General features: G+C 40.5%; 1 protein-coding gene across 1 annotated transcript in view; it reads right to left on the bottom strand.

Annotated features, from left to right (window-relative positions):
• ECHDC1 (ethylmalonyl-CoA decarboxylase 1) overlaps positions 1 to 4,580 on the bottom strand; it is a gene marked incomplete at its 5' end in the record, with an annotated part of 28,092 nt that extends 23,512 nt beyond the window's left edge. The window contains one exon of the mRNA XM_080616065.1: positions 4,361 to 4,580. Coding sequence (XP_080472191.1) covers positions 4,361 to 4,580 — 220 coding nt within the window. The remainder of the gene's footprint in view (positions 1 to 4,360) is intronic.
• Positions 4,581 to 19,643: the final 15,063 nt, after the last annotated feature.

The raw sequence follows: 19,643 nt of genomic DNA, 5'->3' as shown, positions 1-19,643 counted from the left end.
CTGTCCATGTAGTCGTTTTGTTGTTACTGCCATTTCACTCTGCCCAAAGAACTGGCAGAGTACAGAAAAGAATCATGTGTAAAGTGGGCTCAAGGTACAACCAGTCCTAACAAAAGGCTAAGGAACAAATTATGTTGGAGGCCAAAGACATTTAGAAGTATCTATCCATGAGAAAATAAAGATATATTTGAAAATAGGTGCAAAGTGTCTTTTCTCTTTTAAAAAGAAAAAAAGAGATCTTTCTAAAACATCTTTTGATTCCCTCTCTTGTACCTTTCTAGAAAGCCTCTCTTTACAAAGTATACCATAGGCTCCAAATACACGGATTGTACAGTACTAGCTTTTTATTTCTAGTTTAAACATAATATTTTTGTATGTTCACTTAAGTACCCTTTCTGACATGGAACTTTACAGATTCCTGTTTCTAGCTCATCCTAGACTGTAGCATATTCCACACCAACTGAGCTTACTCAGCATTCACTTAAAGCTCTTCCTCTCTGAATGCCTATGACTCTATTCAATAATGCTAAGAGGAAACACAGAAACTAATTTCAGAAACAGGCTACATACAGATGACACTCTCAGCTTTACACTCCTTTGACAAGAATTTAGATGGACAGGCCTATCTTCTTCAGACAGAAGCATACTTCAGATTAATACCCTGAAGGGCTCTTTCCTTTTCTGCCAAGAGTGTTGGGTTTTTGACCCTATGCCTGCATGCACAGAAGTCAGCCTGTTCTGAAACTGCCTGTTAGCAGCCATTCTCACATGGGAGATTTTTTTTTTTCCTTTGTGTTTGTTTTCCTTACAGTCCTTTATGAAGAAAGCTTCCCAGCACCAGGTCAAATGTAAATGCTCAGTCAAGCACTTCCACCTTAAGCTTGGTCTCAGCCACTGAAATAGCACATTCTGACAAAGTTCCTGAGGAGGGCAATACTTAAGTGGGTATCACATATCACATACCAGACTGACATTGGTTTGGGTTTTTTTCCCCACTGTCAGGTCCAGACTATGATCCTCTAACAAATCCCAGCACTTTAACCAGTTCCTTTTCCTCCTGTATTTATAATTTGGACATGATTTTTGTGTGATCACTTTAAATTCCATTCCTCTGTTCCAAATAATATTCTTCTTGCAAGCAAGCTCTTCTAATTTGTAGTCATCTGACAATTTCAGCAGTTCACCTTCTATTTCATCATCCAAGCCATGAATGAAAATACTGAGCAGAACTAGACCTAGGTAAGATTTTTGTGGGTCTTCAATTGATGTGCTTTCTCAGCCTGACAGTATACTCAACAATGACTTTTCTGCAAATGCTGCTGTTTAAAAAGGTGTGCAGGAACCCTGTGGATTGCATATTTCCCAAGTTTTCTTACAAGAAAGGTATTTGAGCTGGCACCCAAGATTTGCCAAAATCAAGATACAGCACAACCACTGTTGGTGATGCTTTTAACAGTCAAAGCAGTGAGGTACTGAAGAGTCTTTCCACAGGGTATTATGAACCAAAAATCTAGTTAACTCAAAAATGGAGTTTACAAAAAGGTACCATATGAGGCAGTCACACACAACAGCAGGGGACAAGAGATACGAGAACCTGTCCCACCCTCCTGGGAGAGGATTCCTTCCATTACAGACAATGCTGAACTATTATTTTGCCAATAGATACAGTCCATCATGTTTGATGTAATGAGAAGGACACAATATTAAAGCAAATCCTCATTCTGACAGTCTTGGTTCTTCAGTATTTAATACCAGTAAGTTTGTGCTTTTCACAGCACTAAACCTACTTGGAATGATAATTTGTTTGCATCTTAACTATAATCTGAGAATAAATGTGTTGAAGTCAAGTCTAGAAAATAAAATTATCACCATTATTACCTAATTCCTGCAGGCTAGCTTCCTTCTTTTTTAAATTAAATTCAACTTTAGTTCAGCAAAAGGCTGGGCTGCTGAAATTGGTTTCACCAGGCTTAAACTGACCTGATTAGCATTTGTTTCCAAAGAGATCATTTCAAACGGGTGGCTATCAGATTCTAATTAAGAAGAGAAAAAAGGCATAACAACAAGGCATAACAACCTCCACATTGCCCATTAGCAATTTGCCAACAATTTTGTTCTGCTTTTGGTTTTGTGAGTTGCTCAAGCTTAGAATAAACATAATTCCTTTGAGATAAAAAGCTGCTGTGTAAAGTAAATGTCTGGCAAATAGGATTTCTCTCAACAGTTTAATGATGTTTTGCAGCTTTCTAAAGGAAGCGTACATTTATATATATATTCACATCTGCCACTATCCAGAAGCTCTGAAACACAGAATTAACAGAACAGAATTTATTTGAGGGGGGTAATCTACAGGCTTTGGCTGATGAAGTTCTGCTGGGGCAATTTAGGGGTTTCACATCCCATCCTTTTTCACACTTCCACCACAGTGGCCAAGTGGCCAGCATGATTTTGCGTCTACTCTCCCTCCTGTAGCAACAAAAGTCTCTAGCAGAGGTGCATTTTAGAAAGAAGCAGTAATCTCTTGAACTGCCACAGCAAGATTTTTCACAGCAAATTTTTGTGTCTGTTACCTATCAAAATGGAGTACTGCTCTCTAGAGGGCTCTACACACTACTGTAAAACAGAACTGCCTGATCCCATGGTTCATTTGCTATACGCTAATCAGGGTCTGCACCAGAGAAAGAATTATTAATTTCCTCACAGTTTTTTATAGCTCTTCTTTGCTACCAGAGCATCTAATTCACATACACCAATATGTTAGTTCCACAGCAGTCCTATAAGGAGAAATGGAATTATTTTACAGACCTCTAACTAAGATAGAGAAAAAATATTTGCTAACTTGGGTACCCAACATGAGATGTGCGATATGATTTCAGTACATTAACATTATATAGCCCTTCATACAGTCGAAGCACAGGTACCAGCAGTCTGAATAGCAGCGGTAACTGCTCAGCAGTTCAACAAATCAGTTGAGCCCCTTCTGCCAAGCACTTGGAAAACAGAGAACATAGTTGTAACTTTCTATGGAAGTTTAGTTTAAGCAATTTGACTTGTGTTACATTTGATCTAAATAACATACTGGGTTTCCACAACAAAATAAGCTAGGAGCACACAGTCTAAAGGCTGTACATTGCGCAGCTCTGTTTCGACTGAAAAATAAAACCCAACGTCTTAGAGGTAACAACAACGTAACTATGATTGTATAACATCATGCATGCTGACCGGGAGGCCTGCAGAAAGAGAATCCCCATGCTAACATCTTTTAGCTACAACTTCGCAAGTTAGATAATGATTTTATACATGAGCCTTTACAGGGAAACAAAAGAGAAAATGCAGACACATCTAGATGCACTGACACTCATTCTGTTGTTCTGTTAGGTTTTCTTCCTTTCAGCTAACAATCATTAGCGGAAGTAGATTGACATTCTTCATGTGAACAGCTCTATGCTTTGCTAGTGAGTTGCAAACATACTTGCTGACAGCAAAGGAGCTGTGAGAACTGGGCAGGAAAATAAAACAGCAAAAAAGAAATTAACAAGATGACACAAATTATCCATTTCAAAATATTAAGAGCTAAGGGCATTCTTACAGTATAGGCACAGCTCCAGCTCAGGTAGATGCAGACTATGAACCTGTGCACTTACATCTGAAGAGAACGGCATAAATTTGAGTATTCTAGACAGTTAAGGAGAGACGGCAAATATCTTGGAGGTCAAAATCCTCTCATAATACAAGATTAATAAAATAGGGCACTTGTTTTTGATAGCTAAGCATTGTCCAGTATAAAATCATATTAAATAGATCCTCGATCTCAGCAGCTGAGAATAGCCAGCTCATCTGATCTTAATTAACTAGTTATTGGTATTTCAGACATTAAACAAATGAAGAATAAATGGAAACCAGTCAGAGCAAGTGGAAAAGACCAAATTACAGAAGCTGAAGTTTACAGGGAAGGCTTTAGGTAAAGAACAAAGAAGTAAAGTAACCCTTTCTACATCACCTATAAAACAAAGATGGCATCTTTTCACCCCCTTAAAAATGCCCTTGTACGTTTCCAGAGAAGTAGCAATGGAATGAGATACAAGAAAGAGCACAGTAACAGAATTGTACTGACTGAAAAAAAAGTTCTACCAGACTGTCCCTGTATTGTTGAGAATTTCTTATATTCTTATGGTAAAGCTACTGTGCAGAACAGTGAGCATTTGCTGCACATCCAAATAAAACTTAAACATTTCTTCTTTCAGTTAAGGAATGGTAACACAGAGCTTTTCATTTTGTTTAGGCAAAATGCTAAAATGGGTAACTGAAAAATGAAAAAAAAACCCAGACCAAACCAGCAACCCCATTAACTAATTAATACCTGTAAATGCATTCATTAGCTTTGGGTTGTTCAAAGTAAGTATTCCAATGCCATTGTCTTCTTTGGTAAGATTGATGGATCCACCAGCAAACTGCTGAAGTTTCTTCTTTATCAATTCTTCCTCATAGCCATGAGCCTGGCTATACAGTGACATCCTTCTCTGCTGGAGTATCCTTTCCTTTGTAGTTTGAAGTAAGTTCTTCCACATAAAAATGACCATCTCTGGAAACAAGGAGGGTTAAATATTTGAAATCCACCTCAGTCTTCTGACAGAGAGGGAGGCAGGACAGCAGAAGTTAATGTAAAGGTGATGCAATCATAGAAGCCTACAGAAATCACTGCAGACTGTATTTGCAAAATTCTTAGTTTGAATTACTCCACAAAGTTAACAGAAGGAGATTTATGAAGTGACTTTAGTAGTTTAACCAGAAATTAGCATATTTTAAAATATTTTCTTGTAAAAATTATTTAATTATACTATTTAAAATATTTTATTGTAAAAATAACCCAAAAGTATTTGTGTGCAGAACTCAAAAGGCTCAAGAACTGTAGTAAGATTCTTATGTATTCCATTGAATAACTTTGTACTAATCTCCCAAAAACTCTCTCACCCTCCCCCCACACCAAAAAAAAAATGCAAACCACCCAAACTTCCAAACTCACACCTATGTTGGAGGAATAATTATATCAAAACCCCTAGTTTTCAGGATCTGGATCTCCTGTTTCTCGGTTAGCAACTATTACAGCAAAACCTTCCTGAGAGAAATACTTGAGGAACACACAAATTAAGAACTGAAGACCACTCTTACACTGAGGTCCATTCCCTGTCACCTAATTCCATTAACAGATTTATCACACTCCATCTTAAACATAGCTAGCCTGAATAACCCCTGGCAGCTGTATGCCTTTCCAAGTCATTTCAGTAGCACTTTGAAGTGGCCTTTCTTGGACACAGAGCACCAGAACCTGTGCAGTACAGCAAAGGAGGAAAAGCACTCAACAGTACTATATATCTAGCATCACACCTGTCTTTTATATAAGTACATAATATTGTTAAACTATTTCTATGTACCAGTACAGCCATGGCTTATTCCTCTGCTATTTCCCCTCTACGTTGTATGACTGTGTATTAGCAAAAAACACAAAAGTCATCAAATATTATTCTTGATCTGTGGCTCGGCCTTATTTTATTTACTTTGGAAAGAAGTGTATTAAAGAAAGTAGCTTACAAGTGATTTGAAAGAAATATGGTAAAGCCTGAACCAGAGACAGCTGGTCTGAAAAAGAAGTAATCCTAGAAGCCTCTTGGAGTGGGAATCAAAAGAACCCCCCCAGGACACGGAAAGAGGTTTTTTATATATAAATCTTGCTATTTGCTAGACTAGTCCTAGCTTTGCCCCATTCACCTTTTTAATGGATATAGCAGACCATTAGATACGGTAGATGTTAATTTTTTTTTTTTAATTTTTTTTTTTTATTTATTTTTTTTTTTTTGAGAACTGGGAAAGGACCACTTTTACTTCATAACTGTATTTGGCAGAAACAAGACTCTAAAAATTGGCAAGAAGCTTGTGGAAAGTTTTCCTAAGGTGAACCCAGAACACAAAGATATTCAGTGAGACAGAATTTAGTGACAGCTATATTTTATGCTGTGTTCAGGGCATCTTGACTTAGAAATCTTAAAACAATTATGATATATACAAGAAGGAGCGCACACACACATGAAAAAAAACCACATACAATTAGTTCATAATGAAAGAAGTGAACAAACCTGTTAGGTGAACACTTATCTTGTCCCTGGCTGTACCATACTACACTAAAGTGGAAATGCCTCTGTTGGGGCAGGTATAATCTGCATTGAAATGTATCAGGAGTTTACACAGCAACCACATTACGGGATGCGGAGGAGTACACATTGCACCAGCCAATTTCAAAGAACCACCTATTCCAGTAGATTCATACCTGGCCCGTCACTTCACATCCACCAGCATGATTGCACAAGTTCAACAAAAAGAAACTAGCAAGGCTTATATGAATCTATGCATTATAAGATCATATACACTGGAATAGGGAAAGGGATCAATTTTTACCACCTGCTCAGATACTCTGAAGGGTCTTCTGAGTTCCTTACTAAATTCAAGGTTTTAATTTGTCTGAATCAACTTTTCTACTCCAAAGTGTAAATTAATACAACTAATTAAAATTTAATCAAGCTAAAATCTAATTTAATACAAGATTCATCGCTTTGTAAAGAATATCAGCCCAACACTCGCAACCTATGCACATTCTAATATTGTCTGCAACACTTCAGCCGTCACCTTTCAGAGCTTTTAAAACCACTTATCTTAGTAAAATCTTTTTTAAGAGTGAAAATAGGCTTCCAAAGCTCATTTCTCAGCTAAATGATTCTTTTTATTTTCAGACTCTCTGAAGAGAAACTGCTTTCCATCTTCTCTAAACCTCAGCAGTCATTCCCTAACATACATTTATGCAATAAAACTGTGCAAAGCATAGCTTGAACAATTAGCTCCCAAGTTTTAATGAATACAAAGCCTCCACAGTCCTTATAGAAAGACAGACTGGATTTAATTCTCTACGAAGGCACAACGATTGGCTTGAAAACCAAGGGAGGGGGCGGAAAGTCTGTTCTGTTAACCTCCTTGCCAAATTATACTTGTTTGATCATTTTTATACTACCTAGATTTCCCATATCAAAAAAAAAAAAAAAAAAAAAAAAAAAAAAAATAAAAAAAAAAAAAAAATAAATGCACAGAGCAAACCAAACTTAAGATATGGAAATTTTATTCCACTGAAAAAAAGTGTCTGTCATTTTCAGCTGCGTGGTTGTATGCATTAACAGCTCTTTAATATTATTACTATGGTAATAAAGAGCAGCAGCAACTGCAGGATTAGAAAACTGCCTGCTGATCATGACTCACAATTAATGACTCATGTAAAGTATTATCATTGTATTATTTTCTTAAACCCATCTCTTACAGTATCAGTCAGTACTCAGTACATTTTAAAATAAAACCAAGTATTTAAACAGCTCAGTCAGAAAAAGTTAACCACTCGGGAAAAGCATGATATTTTAGCTACAGCTCTTACAAACTAAAGGGATTTCTGCTGATCTCTGGCAAACAACATCCTAAATTCTAATCAGTATGGAGCACTCACAATCCACGGCATGACTGAGACTGATGTTTTGTACTGTAAGTGAAAACAGTGCAAGAGAGGGCTGTTGCAGTAACTCACACAGTCTTGTAGGATAAGCTAAGAGATATTTATTACACTAAAGCTTTCAGATTTTCACTTTAACATAATGATGTCTATTTAGATATACTTAGAGATATTAAGTTTTAGTCTAATTTTAAAAAGTCAGACATGCTATACCCGTTAACATCTGTATCACAGACAGTTTATGCACAGTTTCTATAGTGAAAAAAAATCAGCATAGGAATAGCTTTGGAATAACAAACACTGAGGGCAATTAACATCTTTCAAATGTTTTCAGTGCTACAGCTTTACATGTCACTGGTGACAACCAAGAGATAGGCTGATTGTATCGACAGCAATAGCCTTCCATTCCACAATTATTGTACCTCTTACATAAAACAAAAGTTTAAATCCCATTTGGCACTCAAGTGATTTTATAACACCCATGCCTGTGGGCTAGCAGACTGTGAGTTAATATGAGCACGTATCACATGTCAACACTTCAGTTAATACGAACACATATCACATGTCAACACTTCAGTATCAAAGGAACGACACACATTATGCAAGAGTAATATATGTATCTACATGAAGATACTCACACACAATATATGTATTTTTGCGTATGCATATGTATCAGTCCTTCCGAAAGCCTCTGGTGACTGCTGTTGAACTTCACCTCTCACAATGTTAATAAATAATAATTATTATATTTCTTATTAATAATATTAATCTATAATAACTAATATTTGTTCTTATTAGGGATAACACCAGCAGCAATATTCCCTGAGCAGATTCTTCAAGAAACTATTAAGCCTCAACTCTTGAACATGGGTATTTGCTCTTGTCATTCACCACTACTTTGCTGCAACCCCAGCTTTTACTCAAAAACCACACTGTATCAAACAGCAACCCCAGCAGTGCTGCCAGTTGCAACTAGGAGCAAACATTAAGCTGGCTGGCCAGCGCAAAGTGTAAGGAATGTAGGTTGCAACTTCCTGAATGGGTAGAAGAACAAAGACAAGCCAGAGAACTGGACACTGGGCACCCAAAGGAGCACTGGAGCTGCATGCACAAACAAGAAATGCTGCACTACAGAGCAGCTACACAGAAATAATCAGCAAGTTAAAACACATGAGCAGTGAAAATTCCAACTCAAAGACAGTGCCTGAATTATTGACACCAGTGAGGGGAAAAAGAATATGGGGAGAAAAGATGCAGGTATGTGTTTTCAATACATCAGGAAAATAAGACTGCCCTTTCACACATGACAGGAAGTGAAAGGTGTGATGATTGTGAAAGTGCAATGATTGTGAGTCACCAGCACACACAAAAAATAAATCAACTGAATTACTGGGTTTGGATTAAGGTATGGTGAGATAAAGTGTAGCAGAAATAAAGGGATCCAACATACTAAATCCACAAAAGAAATCTCAGGAAGCAGAAAAATAACGAAAGACACACAACAAAAAAAGCAATGCCTTTCTAGGCATTTCTGTGACACTGGCAAAGGCATCAAGGGCAGCTGAGGAGTCAAGAAGCACAAGAGAACTTGATCTGATAAAGACCTCCAGCAGCTACAGTTCCAGTGACAAGCATAGAATTGTGAAGATTGGGTATGGAGAAAGGGATAGAAGAGATGAACCGAAGATGATGATTCACAGTTCAGATCTGTGTGGGTATCCTAGCAGTCACTGTAGGAGGCATTCATCTGTACTAGAAAGCAGTGACAGTGACTGTGACTTCACCAGGTTCCTGCGGTCACTGACTAATAAATGGAAAGCAAGAGGTGATCCAGTGCTGAGGACTGGCACTACTGACCCTGTAACATGAAAACAGGTGAAAGAGCGGTGAAGGATATATACATACATCAATATATATATGTAACTATATATATACACATATAACTAAAATATGAAAATAGTACATCTATACACACACACAAAAAAAAAATAAAATTGAAAATTAGTGAAAATAATTAACACCAACTGACTAGAACCTGGGACAGTGGGCTTGTGGATGATGGGGAGAGGAGGAATAAATGCCAGTGTTCAACAGAGAAAGAATTCAGAAACAGCAAGATCAAAGAGGGCTGGCCTGGATGCAAATCAAAAGCACAGATCTCATACCAAAGAGGAGTCACTGAACCCTGTCTTCGGACACAAGAAAGGTGTAGGAGGGAGGCCTCGGCTGCGGGGTTCCTCTCCAGTACTGTCTTAACAGGCTGCTTGTCACCACCCCTCACCTGAAGGTTACAGAACCCTCCATCTACTTCATCTGCTTATGCATCTCTTTTCTTCCCTTCAGTTACCTGTGGCTTAGATTGACTTAAACGTCTTATCTGACAGGTTCTTCCCACTCTAATAATCACCAGCTGAAGCAATATAAGGCCAATCACCTCTCCAGCTGGCTTTCCTTCAGTTGGAAGAAAGCAGTGAGCAGATCTTAAGCATGATGAGGTATCATCAGCATAAAACCTGCTGACAAAAGGTAACTTACAACTACAGAAACTAATCAAAGCCTGGAAAATTCTGCCTCCTCCAGGCAGAAAATGCACATCCTCTATAGCATGACTACACAAAGCAGGAACTTGCACCAAGCTCAAGAGAAGCTGCCTCAGGCTCATGCCTTTCTCAAGACGCTGTGGCTTTCAAATTTGTGAATCCTGCTCAAATTTTTAGTACATTGTTTCTGGTACCTGCACTGGGGAAAAATTAAGTAGGATCAATAGTCCTTCTAGTTCAGCATTAAAATACTTAAAGAACTTTGTAACTCATCTAAAAACAGGTTTTAGAAGTAGCTGGTATTATAAAGGACAGGTTTTTAGCCTCTAGATTACTGTTGAGAAGAGAACAAAAAGTTTGGGCTTCCTATGTTTTCTATGTCATCATTAGAAACAATGGTTACCCATCCAGATGCTGAGAGAACAAGAAATGAGAAGATATCCAAATTGACTAATTGAAATAGCTTCAAATCATGCACATGTGAAATAAAAATAGGGTAAAAAACCCTTTTAACGTTATAAATAAAAAAATCTCTCATCTGCAGTTCCAGTTTTAAGCTGACTTTACATCTCTTTTCTGCTTTTCTCTCTCTGTTTTTCTCCTTTGTTTTTCTCCTCATTTCTGATCATGTCAATTTTGGGTATAGCAAGCTATGTGTTTTCCAAATTATTTGTTCTTTGTTAAGTTTTGTATCTTTTAATGGTCCCTGCAGGCTAAGGTTAAGATGTGAGTTGTCTCTCTGTTCCCAACCAATTATATTCTCTTTTAAACACATTTTAATTATGTTGAAGACCTAGTGAAAACATCACACAGAAACATACTCAAGTCCAGTGAAAAATACAAGCATTCAAGTACATAAAACAGCTGACAAAGGAACTCTTTCCATAAATACACAACACCACCTTTGATTGTGGTTACATGGTGAGTACAAGATCTCGAGTTTCTTGAGTTCACAGCAGAGGGTGAGAGCAAGAATCTGTTAACTTCTGCAAAAAGCACCCAGGCCCTTTATTTTTTAATGCTTTGATCTAAAGAGGTTCTCTGCCTCTGTCAGCAAAGGGTCCTCTGTAACAGTGACAGAAAATACTTTCACATAAAGTTCACTGCCTGCTAGGTGTATTTCAGACACCTTCAAAATGAACTGATGGAATGGAAACTACCACAACCACCTCCCCATTTGCTTTTTAGTCACCAAATCCCAAAAATCATAAGGATGAATTCATTCTAGATGCAATCGCAAATACTGATGCTTTCCGAAGGATTGATTTGCCTTGCAGACTGTAAAAGTTCTATAGTTGAACAGTGCTCTGAATTCCTTTTAGTACCCTTTTACTATTGTTCTCCTTACCAGCACCAGTAAACACTCCTGATGAAAGCATCAACAAAACTGCATTCTGGTAACAGAACTGGCCACGCGATTATCAGGAGCATACCTCCTGCTCCCCTGTACAGCACTGGCAACTAACAGAAGCACACCATGTCGGCATGTCACTTGATTCTCAGTTCTATACACTAAATTTCAGGAAACAAACGTATCCTGCATGGTGTCACTTTGGGATAATGCAAAAACTTGAGGAGGAGAGGGGGTGAAAATCCTTTCAGTATTTAAAGGATGGCTACAAAGAATATGAAGACTCCCTTTTTACAAAGAGTCATATGGAAAAGACATGGGGTAACAGGCACAAGTTACTCCTGGGGAGATTCTGACTGGACACCAGAGGAAAATTTTACACAACGAGAACAGTCAGCCATTGGAATAATCTCCCTAGGGAAGTGGTGGATTCGCCAAAACTGGAAATGTTTAAGACTCAACTGGATAAGGTGCTAGGGCATGTAGTCTAGGTCATGCTCTGCCTACAAAGGTTGGGCCAGATGATCCTTGAGGTCCCTTCCAACCTGGTGTTCTACGATTCTGTGATTCCCCAGCAGAGGCTTCTTGCTGCTGACCTTGTGCAACGCCAAAATCATGAGAAGTAGACTGTAGCAGCTGGTCTTACCTAGGCAAGTATTTCTGGCATGGCCTGTTAAAAAAAAAAAAAAAAAAAATATATATATATATATACACATATACATATATATATATATATATATATTAAATCAAACAGCATGGCTGGGCTCCACACTGAGAAGGGCCCAAGGCAGGGATAACTGCCTGTTCCCAACATAACACCCGAGGTCTCAGGGCTGAAGCCGAGCAAGTGACAGGATGTCGCACCGCCTAACATTTTCAGGCAGAAGCAGCACCGGCGGGACAGCCTCGCCTTCAACCCAGGCGCCCAGCGGCACCGAGGGGTCCGGGCACCAGCACGCCTCCCGCCCGTCCGCCCACTTCTCGGCCAGATCCTGCTCCTCCTCTTCGCCACTGCCAGCCCGAGGCCCTGCAGAGGACCCGAGCCACCTCAGCAGCCCCGGCCGCTCGACACAAGACCCTCGTCCCTTCGCCCAGCGGTCCGGCGGGCCGCCAGGGGCAGCCCCCAAGCGCCGCAGGCCCCCAGCTGGCCGGAGGCAAGCGCAGACCCACTGCTAGCCACTAACCTGACCCCACTATTCCCTTTCCCGTCGCCGGGAGGGCAGCGGCGGGCGGTGCAGCGGGGAAAGCAGCCCCTCCGGAAACTGCCTCCGCGTCGGGCCGGGCCGGGCCGGGGTGCCGGGGTCCGGCTCAGCTCCGCGGCAGGCCGGGGCGACGCCTCTGAGGCAGGCCTGCAGCTCCCTTGCCCTGGGGAAGGCCCGAGAGAAGGAAGGGCGATTAAAAAGTAAACTGAGCCTCTGCGGGCTTCAGGCAGACTCGGGGCCTGCAGCTGGGCGGCCTGAGCCATGGCGCCTTCTGCTCCATGCCACATCTACTTGTGACCTCTGGCACTGAAAATGCAGTCTAAATTTAAAGCAGTTTTGCAGCAGAAGATGCAGATGCATGCTAGCTTCCCTGGTTGTTAAATACCACACGAGCAGGTCAATATTATTTTTGGTTTCCTGAACCTGTAGCCTGCATTGCTAAAACCAAGCCCATTATTTCTATTCAAGCCAGTGTAATTAAAGACAGTTATTAGTCCACCATTCCAGAAGAATGTCTATAGGTAGCTCAAACTGGAATATGCACCTCTGCCAGGGCAATACAGCTTAGAGTGAAGTAGCTGCTCACTAACCACCAGCCCCGTTTGCTCTCTGATGACGCTGTCAGGAGGAGAAGCATTAATGCCCTATCTATGCTTCCATATCGAGAGACTCAGGCTCCCCGGGTTCACTTACATCTGTTTTACCTGTCAGCCCAAGTGTAAGTCCTTACCAGCAGATGTGCTCCCACATGCTGCCTCTCCAGTGTGTGCCAGTCTCTTGCACACACACTGGACTGAAGCACTAATCCAGCTGCAAACTACCCCAGCATCACAAGAGAGTAATCCTTAGCTGCAATTTTATGTAAACTTACGGCTGGTTTAAAACATCACTGTCACACGGAACCCTACTGTCTCTACCCTTCTCCTGGCCATTGGTTTCCCTCCTTGGAAGAACATATGCCGCCACACCAGGTGCCAGATAGAGGGAAATAAAATGTTTGTTTCAATGCAGATCACTTGCATATTCAAAGCAATATGCAAATACAAGCCAGTCTTTATTACTATGTACTTCTTAATACATATACATAAGATGACTCAGTTTTAGGTATTTGTAGCATGGCTGAAAGATGCATCTGGAAATACGTCTTCCCCACCTTTATTAAAGCTGTTTTTCAACCCAACTGTCAATACGAATGTCCTGAAGTTGGTCTCATTGATTAAATATTATGATTGAACATGTAGAAGAGTTCAACTAATCATACATTTAGAAAAACAAAATCTTTGCACTCTGAACAAATATTTTCAGTTTTGTATTGTTAAGAGAATCTTGTAAGAGTATTAGTATTCTAGTCCCACATGGCATTATCTTTATGCGACAGAAGGATTTATTCCCTTATAACAACACCCCCGATATAAACAGAAATATTGCAATAGGCAGGCTTGCCTCTTACTTTTCCTCTTGGGTTCACAAAGGAGAGATGTTTTTCCAGTAGGATTCATCCCTGCATTTGTTTTTGGAAAACCTCAGTACCGAGTTAGAAATCTGTGTGAGTGAAACAGCTCTCAGCAAGTCCTGCTCCAAGGCCTTGTCCCCTTTTGGAACTGAGCAATGCTCAGATACCTCCCAGCAATGTCTGAAGCAGAGGGTGTTTTTTTAGGTAACACATTGCCACCTAGCAGTGCTTAACAGAAGTATCACAAACCTGACCTACGGTTCCATAAAGTTTGCCTGTTTTGCTTTTATTGCATTGTGTCATATACAATGTGATGATTAGACTAGGGTATACTCAGAGTGCAGAACGGCGTCTGTAGGAAAATGAGCAGATGAATGGGATCCTGTTTGAAAACAAACACTAAAGACTTCTTACGTGTTGTAACTTCTAGCAGGATGGCAACACTACTGCCTGCATCTTTGGCTGTACAATAAGAAAAACAAAAAAAAACCCAATGCCAAAACCAACAAAACAACCCACAATCCTGCAAAGTTTCTTGTTCTTATTAATGCAAGTAATCCCACTTATTTCAATAACACTTTCTCCTTGTGTTGCTAAAGCAGTACTGCCCTAGGAGAGTCAGGTCACCATCTGAATTATTCAGCATGTTCCCATTCCCTATCTGTGACCCAGAAGCTGGTGGCGGTGTACTGGCTAAAAGAACAACACTTTACTCTTGGATCCAAGGCTGCCAGACTGAAATATTAAATTCCGACAGACGCAGAGCTCCCTGGCTCTATTTTTACAAACTCCTTTCAGAGCCATGGAACAAACTGATGACAGGTCCAGGCTTAGATCTCAGGGATTATTGGATACTAACCAACACATAACCCCACAGTCAGTTCATAAAGAGTCCCCTGACTGTGATTTTTCGGAGGCAAATATAATCAGCCCTGTGTGGAAATGTGACAGGTTAAAGGGTGGTCTAATGCACACTCTGAAGACTAGATCTACAGAAAAAGATGCAGACACTAGTGTTCTATTTCTAAATTTCTGAAATCTTTCTAAAATTTAGATTTCTGGATCCAAAATCATGATATTCTGTTTTTCCTCCTAGGCTAGTCCTGGAGGCTCCCAAACCCCATCAGTGCCTGGCAGCTGTAATTCATGGGAAGAGACAATTTATATAAGGCTGACTAACAAGACTGCCACCCCAGCTGTCTCTCATGTCCCCACTGCAGATATGTGAAATACCCCTGAGCTGCTGCAGCTTTCTAAATGCAGCCCTGTATGCCAAGTTAAATTTGGTGTTATTTCATTAGTCAGGAGCTGGCTGGGGACAGGGTAGTCACTGTGGGTACCTCAGGACTGCAACCTCATCAGGCACTCATCATCCCATCCACCTCCTGAATTAAAGCTACCAGCACATGGGACTGGGGTTATTTCCTGCACAATATTTGGCCTTTAGAAATGTCCACAAAGGGCTCAACTCTTCCCAGGTAGCTCATACCCATCTTACCATGATATGTTGGTTTTATGTTCTCTGTGTTGGGCCTGGAGAGAACCAGCAGAGCTGACCCTGGGCTCCACTAAGACATGGCTGGAAGAAGAGGCAAAGAAATGTGCACTTCTGTAGCACAGCATAGGAAGTGTTGTGTCATCCAGCCAGGCTAAATGCTCTTTTCTACCCAAGCAAAGCAGCTAATTTCTCTGGGGAAGGTGGTCGGGTCATCAGGCTGCAATATATTCTGGAAAAGCTCCCATGCCAAAAGGTATTTCACTTTGTATAACATAATGAAGTACTCTTCAGGCTGGAGAGCAGGAAAGAGGTTCGGCATTGCCACATTGCCACAGCTGGGTGTTTGCTCACGTTCTCAGTGACCCAGCAAATACTGATGTACTTAAACATTAATAGATACTTGATTATTGCATGCCATATAGAACAGTTTGAATAGGTAGGGTAAAGCATGTTCTTGATTTGCAAAGTCCTCTGGTTACAGCTCACCTCTGGAAGAGTGGGATCAGCCCAGCCAAAAGGACCAGCAGGCCCATGCCACATGCTACCACCTTTCCCTTTAGCAGCACTGTTATTTGATTAGACCTTAATTTTCTGGAAGGAAATGTACACAGTACAAAAATAATCTTATGTGTGATTTACCTTCCTACACAAGATAAGATCTGATTTCACAAGACTGCTCTATTTACAGTACAACTTAAAATACCAGCTCATCTCCACTGCGGGGTAGTGATCCTACACTTCTTCCTCCCCCTTCTTGTGAGTGAGGGCTAAGGGTGACTGCACAGTGAGCCATGTGAGCTGTGCAGCTCACTGTGTTGAGCTTAAGTGCAGCTAGTTTGGTTTTGATTCCAGGGCTAAGGAACTGAAACAGCCTGGCTTGCTACCAGGTGAGCCTCAAGGACACAAAACAGGGAAAATAAGATGGATAGGAGGAAGGCCATCCCAGTTCACTAGCATTGAGCTATCAAACAGGCTTGCTTGTAGTCTATTCCTTCTCTCTCCATGGTGCTCAGGGCATTGCCAGTTAGAGCAGAGGAAGTGAGTTAAAAATATGTGGCCCAGGGCAAAGCTGAGAGATGCATGAGCGCATCTCCCTGCTTTTGAAGAGGCAGCCAGTCACTGGGTCCGGCTAATGGTACTGGAAAACTGCACCCTAAATCGCCTTGAAGATCTGGCTGTGTTTCCTGCCTCTTCCTCAGTTCTCTGTTTCCACACTATTCTGTAAAACTTTCAGAAAAAAAAAGGCATCGTGCCTTTTTTTCAAGAGCATTTGAATCACATAGAAGTAGGCCAGGTGATAATTGCACAGTACATTGTAGTGCTGCTTAAACGTCAGCTGTTAATTAAAGCCTCTCCTGAAAATGGGCCATTAATTAGGGCAAATGCAGTCATTCTGTATGGGTTCTGACAACCAGTGAGTAAAAGCATCTTTTCAACATTAGCATTGGAATCATTCATTTTTATTTGTCTGAAGTGTGTTTACTATTGAAACAAAAACAACTAAAAAAGCCTGTAACTCCCTGAACTTACTGTTCTTTCTTTCAAAGAGAGTTTAAAATAAATATTCTGGCACACGAATATTTATGCACACACAGATTATGGAACATTTTGGTATTAGGTCCAGATGTCTCTAGCAGTTGTATAACATTGGTAGGAATGCTTAAATGCTGTAGATAATAAAATACAGCTCTGACCTGCAAAAACAGCCTCTTCTGGCACTTCACTCATGCCTTCCTGTTCTTAAGAAAATGGCACTATCTGCATGAATAATGTTACACAGACAGAAAAATATTTGCTAAATTAGGGCCAGAAAGTGAGGCTTGTGTTTCCTTCAAAACATTCCTAAACCACCGTGAATTATTAGGGAGAATCATAATATTGATAAAGGATCTAAGTGTTCCAGACTAAAGATACATATATATATATATATAAGCCTTGCAGCTTAACCATCTTGCTTTCTTCCTCTTTGGCCTGGATTCAGCAAAACAATTAAGCCCCTAAATACTCTCATTGATTTTGGTGACGCATAAGCAGTTGGCTGAACCAGGTCCACTCTGCCTGCCAAACCACATTCCTTCATAGAATTACGGAATGGTTTGGATTGTAAGGGACCTTAAAGATCACCCAGTTCCAACCCACCTGCCATGGGCAGGGTCACCTTATGCTAGACCATGTTGCTCAAAGCCCCATCCAAACTGTCCTTGAACACTACCAGGGATGGGGCAGCCACAGCTTCTCAGTGCAACTTGTGCCAGTGCTTCACCACCCTCACAGTAAAGAATTTCTTCCTTATATCTAATTTAATCTCCCCTCTGTCAGTTTAAAGCCATTCGCCCTTGTCCTATCCTTACTGCCCTTGTAAAAAGTCCCTCTCCAGATTTCTCATAGGCCCCCTTTAGGTACTGGAAGACTACTCTAAGATCTCCCCAGAGCCTTCTTTTCTCCAGGCTGAACAAGCCCAAATCTCTCAGCATGTCTTCACAGGAAAGGTGCTCCAGGCCCCTGATCATCTTTGTGCCCCTCCTCTGGAATCATTCCAACAGGTCCATGTCTTTCTTATGTAGGGGGCCCCAGAGCTGGATGCAAATACTCCAAGTGGGGTCTCATGAGATTGGAGTATTAGAGATTTGGGAAGAATAGTTCCAGTTGTTCTCAGTAGCTGCAATGTGAAAATATGGTAGATGTTGGTACTGTCATGCCTAGATACCTATGTGGGAGGTCTATCTATGAGAAACTATGCAGAGATCTTGGCTGAAGGTTTCACCGATCACTGCATTTATGGCAAGTTCTTCCTCTACAAAGCAGCTAAATCTCTGCAGCTAAAGCAGAGAAGTCCTCAATTCAGGACCGAGCTTTTTAAATCTGGCCACCAAGGAGAAATTACACCCTGCCTGCCACTCCCTGGCCCCTGTGATCATGGGTTGCAGAAATGCTAAATCAATGCTGGTTTTTGTCTACTTATCTGGTAGCACCTCCCCTTTTCATGTGACGAGTTAATAAGTGGATCTGGGTGAAATTGCAAACACTGATGCAATGTGAGGTTTGTTTCTAAATAAGAACTGGAATATGTTTAGGGTTTTTTTGTGGTTTTTTTGTTTTGTTTTGTTTTTTAAGGTAGCGTTACTCCCTGCTATCATCTGCCTTTTCATCGCTTCTCTTCCATCTTTTCTGGCCATCACTATTTTTTTGCTCATAATATTTTTCTAGCTCACACTTTACGGAGAAAGAGGAAATTGAGAGAATTAAGTGGTGGCAGGAGCTGCAGAGCATTCCTCTTCAAAAGCAGAGATGGTTTTACTTTTCTGAAGTAGGTGTTATGTAAGTGTGTCACTTCCACAGCTGAAATATTTCCAAAGATGGATAATGAGGTTCTCTACTGGGCTGGGGCAGAGCAGCTTGCTCAATCCAGTGACCCCAGGTTCACCAGGAATGCTGGACTTGACTTTACATGAGAAAGCTGATCAGCTTAGAGTTTATTTTGTGGTAGACCACACGAAGTAGAAACACAAAGTGCATAAAAATACTGTAATGGTAAAAGAGGTGATTAATAAAAAGAAACTTCTGACTGTCACCAGAAGTTTCATGGTATTAGAAACTAGATATTTTAACTGTATTAAGGAATTGCTAATGGCTGCAGTCATGTCTCTGAAGCACTTAATTTAGGGATACATTCATTTATACCTACATGCCAGTGATTTTTTTTAATATGGTAAAATGGGGGGTTTGTGTATATTTTTGTTTTGCACAGAAAAAATTCTTGAACTTCTACTGTCCCTAAAGCCTTTGAAGATTAACCAGAACTTTCACTTTTCCTCCATTGAAAGCATAATCTTGTACAGGTCTAATGTTCTAACCCATCACGCAGTCAAAATTTACTGCTTTTGTGGTTTACTTGAAAGCTAAAACCAAATGCAGAGAGATTTTGAAGCAAGATAAAACTCTCAAGACTCCTGTTGTGTTACTGATGCTTCCTGTGCTGGCTTATTTCCCCCTGTCAACAGATGATAACTGGACAAACAACATGCAAAATCTCAATTCATTGTTTAGGTTTTCTTCAAT

This window comes from Psittacula echo (genome assembly GCF_963264785.1).
Source record: "Psittacula echo genome assembly, chromosome: 4".
Taxonomy (NCBI): Eukaryota; Metazoa; Chordata; class Aves; order Psittaciformes; family Psittacidae; genus Psittacula; species Psittacula echo.
This window is presented reverse-complemented; position numbering and strand designations above follow the sequence as displayed.